The following is an 8,759-nucleotide window of genomic DNA, read 5'->3' as shown; positions in this document are numbered from 1 at the left end:
AAATGTAGCATTTTTTTGTCAAGTTGGATCATAGATGACACATCATGACTGAAGACTACGTGCGCACATGTTCACACATGCACACATGCCCACAGGCATGCGCACACTTAGCCACAGAGCTCATATATATATATATGTATATATATATATATATATATATATATATATATATATATATGTATGTCATTAGATAATTGCTGTAATATTTCTTAAATCCTTACTCATATCATGACAAGTTCATTTGGTCCAATCAAGCCAGTTGACTCAGGTGCTCCACTATGACATTCAAACCAAGTGTAGACTGCAGACAGCGACTTTACTTCCTGTCCATTCAGCATGGCACAATCTGGTTCTGTTGTCACCATAGGTGAGACAGTGGTACTCCAGAACTTGCTGTTTGCATTTTCCACTTAGGGTACGTATTCATTTTATTGCTACAAAAAGCCTAAATTAACAGAAATACCGTTTAGACAATGCTGTCATGTCATTGTTGCCTGGAATGTTGAGCTAAACGATTGCATATGTGAGACTACTGTATTGCATGTTGTTGTCAGTGGTGGCCTCAGATACTAGAGATGTTTTTTAGGTGTTTCCTGTAAAGTCTTGAGTCCTGGTGAAAAGAAAAGACCTGTGCCTTCTGTGTCCTCATTCTATAGTCAGTATGGTGTGGCTACAGTACAGGATATGTTGGTCTTCTGTCTCAAACTTAAATGTATGTAAATGCTGCTTTGAGGGGGAAATTTCATAGATCCCGTGTTTCATAGGGAAAAATCATATGAGGACAACCATGTTCTTTTCTTTTTCCTTGCAAAATCTTGACATAAAGAGAAAAAAAAGGTAAGCGTAGCAAACAATACAGTTTTAGGGTGTTTCTCCTCTATGAATGCTGCAACCTTTGATATTTTCTGACAATATATGTTAAGCATCAGCGTGACTTTATGAGGACCTCTGCACTTTGAAAAGGCTGATAGTATTCACAGATGTGTCAGATCTCATATATGGGGGCTGGAGGCATGAATATTTGCATCATCACAGGGAACTCTCCAGGCATGTGTCCATTCATAAGCATGTCACGTCCATCAGAATGGCTTCCACACAACTACCTCTGAGGCCACTAGGGGGCGCTAGTCTAGGAAACCAATTAAAAGATAACTGATTGTCTAATCTACATGAATGCTATGCATGATCGAGCTCTTCTGCACGCTCTCTCTCTCTCTCCCTCTCTCGCTCTCTCTCTTCCCCTCTGTCAGTGTCCATAACATACTATTGTCCCTTATTCACCGACTTGCTGCCATCTGACATTCCAGCCCATTGCCCTTTAACTGCTCTCTTACGTATTTGAACGATTCTTATAATGAAACATTAACTTGTCAAAGCAATAATTAAGATGCTAACAACGTCTTCCAATTTCAATTGTAGAGATTACTGTTTGGTGAATTAAGGCGCTTTTCTTATTTTCTAATCTGATGCACAACGTCTATTTGATTATGGAAAGAGAAACGAAAAGATGACCCACTGAGAATAAATTGAACTCACATGACTAACTTATTAATTTATTTGTTTCAATAAAGCTCTTTGGATTGAATGTTGTGTTTTGGGTCTCCTTTTTGTTCTGAACCGGACTATCCTCTTCCCCTACACAATTAATTTATAATGTCATGGACTCCACATGCACATTGAGATGATTTAGATTACTTATTACAGTTTCTCAGGGCGGCGGAGTAAACTGCTGTTTGGATAGCAGGACCCTCGCCCAGACAACATGGCTTCAAGCCTAAACGAGTCTTCAGCAATGCTTCTAGCATTGAGTCCTTGACGAGACATTAAATCTTTACCAGGTCCAGGACTCCAGGGTCGCCACTCTGTGGCTGACCTTGCAATGTTAAACTCATGTTAATGGGGCCAAAGTAAAGGAGAATTCCCTTGGGGGGGGGGGGGGCAATAAGATATCACATTAGTATATGTGAGGGTTTTTTTTAAGTTGCATATAATCAAGGTTTTTAGCAGGATGATGGGAATCCTGGCGAATTAAAGTCCATATGTCCAGTTGTGTAATGCACACGGATAACAAGGGAGTTAATACTTGAAGACATCCCATTGATGGTCTTGCATAATAAATCTGTTTTAAAAAAATCTGTATAGAGAAGAGAAAAGGCAAGACTGTAGGGGTGCAACGAATACCGTAGGGGTGCAACAATTAATCGACGTAGACGATAAAAAATCGATGGCAAAATTGGTTGCCAACGAATTTAATTATAGACAATTCGTCGGTTACGTCATCGCGCGTGTATTTCACGCTGTGGAACTGAACTAAACATTGTTTCACCGGCGTTGGTGACGCAGGCAGCTCAGGTATCAACGCTCTGAGAGTTGCACATGCGCAAAAGCGACCGCTAACGGAAGCGGAAGCGACAGGATAGGTAAACAAAACAGCAAAATGGCGCCCGTATGTGCAACGCCATCGCGTCCTAAAACATCTAAAGTCTGGGAGCATTTCACCCTCAACTTGGCAAAGAAACGGATTACCTGCAAGATTTGTAAGGTGGACCTTGCTTATCATGGGAGCACCTCGGTAATGCACGAACATGTGAAGAGGAGGCACGTTGGACATCTGGACGATGCGGACGCGCCTCGGTAAGATAGTTAGCTTGTTAGCTAGCTAACCATGTACGGAGTTGTCTTGACTTTTAACATTAACATAAAGACTTCTGTCTATTCCCTGCGTGCAGGATTCTAAGAGTTTAACAGAGTAATGTTACCCTTTTGCCTGACAAATGTCTTTTTTAATCAAATTTGTGCAGTCCGACTCTGAAGAAGAGTAAAGGTACCATGGATGGCTTTATGCAAAAGGAGACGTGTACACCGGAGCAAGCGACTGCCCTCACCGAGTCAATACTACACATGATGGTCAATGACGTGAGCTGTTGATTTGAGCGATTCATCATCTGACTAGTCGATTAATCGTTTCAACAATCGATGACTTGTCGACTATCAAAATGGTCGTTAGTTGCAGCACTACAAGATTGTACAAATGGATCCACCTTGATGGATGCTGTCACACTGCGAAATTGCAGTGTAGTCAATTAGATTATGGACATGTGCTTGGCAATGATTTGTGTGCGAGTATCGAATGTGTTGTTTGCCCGACTGGCTCAGCAGAAGCACAGATGGGTCAGCTTTTCAAATCTGTCTACATCTGACACTATTATAAAAAAAAAGCAAACTATCCGAGATAGTTGAATTTAAAAAATGACAAAATAAGTATAAACTCACCAAAAAGGAGTGTATTAAACTAGTCACCAGTAAGTGGTGGAATGAGGGGCCGTGTTTATCTAAGGATTTTGTATTGCTTTCAAAAACTTTAAGAATGCCGGAGTTGATATTTGAGAGAACTTTTATGTCCCCTTATATCCTATTAATTACCTGCGTACAACTTCATCATGTTTATAAGCAACCTGTTTATTGTGGGTTGTGCTGGTTTTACCAGTGTACGTTTTATGCTCTAAACTGCACACTGGGCAACACAACTGAATACAGCACACCACCACCTTTATGAGATGTGTTAGTCCCTGTTTCAACTATCCTTTATTCCCTTTAGTTAATGTAGAGTCAACCTATGTTCAAGTCAGATCTACTACGCTGCTATTGTGAACGAGATAAAGCTACATTGAGAGTCTGTATTCCTATCTTGTGACAGGAGTTATGCATCATCTGATACGTTGTGCCTTTTTGTTTTTCTGTTTGATTTTGTAAACGCAACATCCATTGCACGTTGTTTGTCTTGGGAGAGAGATCCCTCCTCTGTTGCTCCCCCTGGGGTTTCTTCCTATTTTTTCTCCCTGTTAAAGGTTTTTTTTTTAAGGGAGTTGTTCCTTATCCGATGCGAGGGTCTAAGGACAGGATGTTATGTTGCTGTAAAGCCCCTTGAGGCAAATTTGTAATTTATGATATGGGGCTATACAAATAAAACTGACTTGACTTGATTTCCCTCCCCCCTTTTTCTCCCCAATTGTACCTGGCCCCACTTTTTCCCAATTGTACCTCACTCTTCTGAGCCATCCCAGTTGCTGCTCCACCCCCTCTGCCGATCCAGAGAGGGCTGCAGACCACCACATGCCTCCTCCGATACATGTGGAGTCGCCAGCCGCTTCTTTTCACCTGACAGTGAGAAGTTTCACCAGGGGGATGTAGCGCGTGGGAGGATCACACTATTCCCCTCAGTTCCTCCTCCCTACCGAACAGGTGCCCTGACTGACCAGAGAAGGCGCTAGTGCTGTGACCAGGACACATACCCACATCTGGCTTCCCACCCGCAGATACTGCCAATTGTGTCTGTTGGGACGGCCAACCAAGCCGGAAGTAACACGGGCATTCGAACTGGAGATCCCTGTGTTGGTAGGCAACAGAGTAGACTGCCACGCCACCCAGATGTCCCGACTATGTGCCTTTTATTGATTTTATTGCAAGTAATAAAGAAATTAGGAAAATACTAAGAAAGAAGAAACTTGTTCATGGTTAAGAATACGCAGACCTTTGGCTACAGACTAAAAAGGTGATTTTGGGGGGATTTGAAGCCCCCCTCCTCGCCCACCAACAGACACTGTAAATATGTCACAAATCGACCACAGGAGGAGGTAATGAGGCTTCAGAGATCACAGAAGTGAGAGGCGTGGTGGACTCCATGACAGAAGACCATCAACACACCAGTGGAATTACTGCTAGACAACCAGAACTGGGGACATTGCATTGTTAAATCATTTTATTAACATACTTTTCAAGAGCAAAACTGGAGATAAGTTGTTCTTCACAAAATGGCTGGCTTCTGTGATAAACCACTTCTCCTTTAAACGCTATGGACTTTCGGTTTGATACTCTCAATTTCAACATTGATAGTGAATGGGGGGGTCCAGCAGCAGCATAAAGCACACAGAGTAAAAGGGAGAGCAACAGAGAAGTGGCTCATTAGTTTTTGAACAAAAGTGAAACTGGGTCGATAACATGTCTGATAACACAATATTTGTAATGTGTACGCACAACTGTAGTACAGTGTCATCTCATGGGAGACAGGCGCATCCCATTTGATGAGGAGAAGAAAAGTTTGTAAACTTTGCTGCAGAAATATTTCCCGGTCTTCAGTTTCATAGTGTGAAGGCTCCTACCCCATAGCAGTGGTAGAGTAAGCACACGTGTCGTTTGAAGGGGTCGACTATCAGGTAGACAAATGTCTGCTCTTCATCTTGCTTTCCAGGGTAACGATGGCCATCTTCATCCTACAGAGGGCAGATGCAAGAGAATGGTCTCAATGAGATGACATATTCATCAGAGCCTATTCCCATGATTGAAGTTTCATTCAGGGTGTTACTATTGTAGTGTTGAGGTTGGTGTGTCATGTGCATGAAAATGTATTTATATAAATAGGGTTCATGACAACTCACTCATCACTCATACCCTCACACAACAAGGCACTTACATAAGCATGGACTCTGAGAACTGTTGAAATAGCACTGATCTCCTTGGTCTCTGGATTCTTCTGCACACTAGCAGGCAAAAAGTAAATAAAGAATTAAACATCATAAGTTTCTTTATGGTATATACAGAGGGGTGACAAATTCAAAGAAAAACCTGAAGGTTTGACCCCTATAGTAGGGGGTCCAAGGGCTCTGTTGTGCTGTGGGGGCATTTTCCTGGCATGACTTGGGTCCACTTGTCCCCTTAAAGGGAAGGGGTCACTGCAAATCAATACAAAGTTATCCTGAGTGACCACCTTTATCCTATGATGAAACATTTCTATCCTGATGGGAATGGACTCATCCAGGATGACAATGCTCCCATCCACAGGCCATGAGGGGTCACTGAATGGTTTGATGGGGTTGAAAATCATGTAAATCATATGCTATGGTCTTCACAGTCACCAGATTTCAACCCAATTGAACACCTATGGGAGATTTTGGACCAACACGTAATACAGCGCTCTCCACCACCATCATCAAAACACCAAATGGAATATCTTCTGAAAGAATGGTGTCCATCCTTCCAGTAGAGTTCAGAGACTAGTAAAATCTATGACAACGAGCATTGAAGCTGTTCTGGAGGCTCTTTACCAAGGCACTTTATGTTGATTTCTCATTTAATGTGTCACCCGTCTATATAAACCTGATCAGGTCTTTTATAAGGTCTTTTTTTATAAAGTCAGGTCTGTTATAACTACAGAGGGACAGAGAGGCACAAGATAAGATACAACGAAAGCCAGGGAATGGATTTAAACCCACAACTGTGTGAGTACATGCATTACATTTTTACTCAGCTTGACCTTCAAGGAAACCCCACCTGATCAGATCTTTGTAGATTTGCTTTGTGGTGTTGATGTAAGGCTCAATGGTATCTTCATACTGACAGAGTTCCCCTCCCAAACACAGGTGCTTAAAGAGGCGAAACAGAAACTCCCCTCTCTCCTCTCTCCCAACCACATAGTAGTGTTCAGATTCCTCCTCCTGGAGCATCTGCATGTGACAGAGGAAACACTTCTTCTGTAATGATGCTGGTGTTAATGTGCAGAAAAAAATCAGTGGAAATTATGTGAAAGGAATAAGACAGTCAATCAATTCTAAGACCATCACAATTTGGAGCAAGAGACGGTATTTAGATGGTAGAGAGGGTATTTAGTCTGACTAACCAGAAAGAGGGTGAGATGGAGAGAGAGAGAGTGTCACCTGTCTCAGTTCATCGTAGTCGGGGTGAACGTCATGGAGACATTTGACAATCTGTCCAGAGGGTGTCACAATCCCACAAGAGTAAATGGGGTCAAACAGCTCCATGGAGACCTTACTGCATGGCACAACCTCAACATCAACAGACACCACTGGCTTGTCTGGAACACACACACACACACACACACACACACACACACACACACACACACACACACACACACACACACACACACACACAGGGATGGAATGTCCATGATGCCATTTTCATTGTGAAGAATAGGTTAATAAACACAAAGATTTGACAGTAAAAGTTTATCAGCAGATGACATCAGCATGCTACACTTCTGATAGTGTTTTGGGAAACCATGTAATGAACGACTCACCAAGAGGTACCCAGGCTCCTGCCTCCATCCTTCGCAGGCTGGCCGCCACATTAGGGTTTCTGAAGAAACTCTGGACATAGAGAGAGACTTTAGAGAGTGACCTCACATGTAATTAAACATGACATTACAAACAATTAAACACAGAAAACCTGAAAATTTCAGTCTGGTAGGGTAGGTGTGCATCTTCCTCGTCATTTTGTAACTTGGTGGTTGGTTGTGCCTAGATTCTTGGTCTAAGGTTAAGAAAGCTCAAAACTAAATGTATTTTACCAAACTATTCTGCAGAAGTAGAAATAGATAGATAGACAGAATGATGTAAAAGTGTGTGTGTGTGTGTGTGTGTGTGTGTGTGTGTGTGTGTGTGTGTGTGTGTGTGTGTGTGTGTGTGTGTGTGTTTTACCAGTGCAAAATTTTCACTGCTGTACGGGTAGAAGCTTTGGTCAAAACTGTAAGATTGAGCAGAAATCCTCCCCATCATGGACCTGAAATTAACACACACACACACACACACACACACACACATACACACACACACACACAGAGGTTCAAAAACCAACCGCTTACTAATCTGGATGGGTAACATTTACATATAATTAATTTATTCGTTTTCTGTGGTTGGCAGGTTGAATTCCTTTAAATTTTGGACGTTACCATTTCATCAGCAGTTCTAGTGTCGCTCTGTCCTGTAGAAATGGGAATTTCTTGGAAGGAAGATGCGTGAAACAAAACGTTTGATCAAATGCAGATTTTTCTGCAGCCATGTTTTATTTCGGGATGTTGACCGGAAACAAAAAAAGGAAGGTAAGACTTGAGCGAAGAGAAGAGGTTCTTCGGGTTCAAGTAGTGGAGTGGATTTTGTAGGCAATCCCATTTACACAAGAGACCAATGGGCTGCTGGGCTGCTTACTGTCATCAGACACTTCCGAGCTACTCAGCCAATGAGAATCTGCCCTGCTCGACCTTTTACCAATAGGGGAAGTGAGACACAATCACCCATCTTGATTGGTTCAGCTCAGGTTTGTATACCGGTTACCGTAGCAACCAACACCGCGAACGTATTGGCTGACGTTTTCTGATTCCCGCAAAAAAAAGAAAACTGTCGAGATGTAAGAAATACATTCGTAAAAAGGGTTTTCTCTTTCATTACCCATTCTTCACAGCTGTGACCTACACGGGAAAAATAAAACACGTGCGCCCTTCTGGCAATATGAAAGTTTTATTTCCAGTTTTCTCTTGTCCGGTTTATGAAGGGCAGAGGTAGCGTCAAACCAGAAATCGGGGGTTTGGGTAATCGCTCCCACCTCGCCCGATATCTGTTCCGCCCCTTTACCTATAAACCTTTGCAGACCATCGTCTGTGTCCACTTTAACCCTGACCTTATTTTTCCACACGCCATTCTCTGGACACTCGTTTAAATGTCCTATGCAGTAAAGGGCTACAAGCCACATATTGATAGTGATGGCGTATCTCTTATGACGAAGTCCTTAAAGTGACTACTGAAAGAATCGGAAACCGGCCGGTGGACAAGAGAACGTGCCTCAAAGGAAGCTTTCTCTAAAATCTCCATCATATCTGTAAGCCATGCTACAACTGTCTCTTAATGAGAAATGCTGACAAAAGAGGGCCTAACCTTGATTGTAAAGGCATGGATTCGGGGGGGGGGTGG

General features: G+C 42.5%; 1 protein-coding gene across 1 annotated transcript; it reads right to left on the bottom strand.

Moving 5' to 3' along the window:
* Positions 1–5,138: 5,138 nt before the first annotated feature.
* Positions 5,139–7,854, bottom strand: cfap300 (cilia and flagella associated protein 300). Its single transcript, XM_056298290.1, has 7 exons — positions 7,745–7,854; positions 7,494–7,575; positions 7,094–7,163; positions 6,711–6,868; positions 6,328–6,500; positions 5,471–5,537; positions 5,139–5,270 (listed from the first exon to the last, which is right to left on the bottom strand). The coding sequence occupies exons 1-7, from the start codon at positions 7,852–7,854 to the stop codon at positions 5,139–5,141; spliced, it is 792 nt and encodes a 263-aa protein (XP_056154265.1).
* Between the last annotated feature and the right edge of the window lie 905 nt (positions 7,855–8,759).

This window comes from Lampris incognitus, chromosome 18, assembly GCF_029633865.1.
Source record: "Lampris incognitus isolate fLamInc1 chromosome 18, fLamInc1.hap2, whole genome shotgun sequence".
Taxonomy (NCBI): domain Eukaryota; kingdom Metazoa; phylum Chordata; class Actinopteri; order Lampriformes; family Lampridae; genus Lampris; species Lampris incognitus.
Note: the sequence above shows the minus strand (reverse complement) of the source record. Positions and strands in the feature narration are given on the sequence as shown.

Coding starts and splice junctions, on each gene's coding strand:
- cfap300 (XM_056298290.1), bottom strand. CDS start 7,854: ATGGCTGCAGAAAAATCTGCATTTGATCAAACGTTTTGTTTCACGCAT. Junction 7,576..7,744: donor CTAGAACTGCTGATGAAATG/GTAACGTCCAAA, acceptor TGTTAATTTCAG/GTCCATGATGGGGAGGATTT. Junction 7,164..7,493: donor GCAGTGAAAATTTTGCACTG/GTAAAACACACA, acceptor CTCTATGTCCAG/AGTTTCTTCAGAAACCCTAA.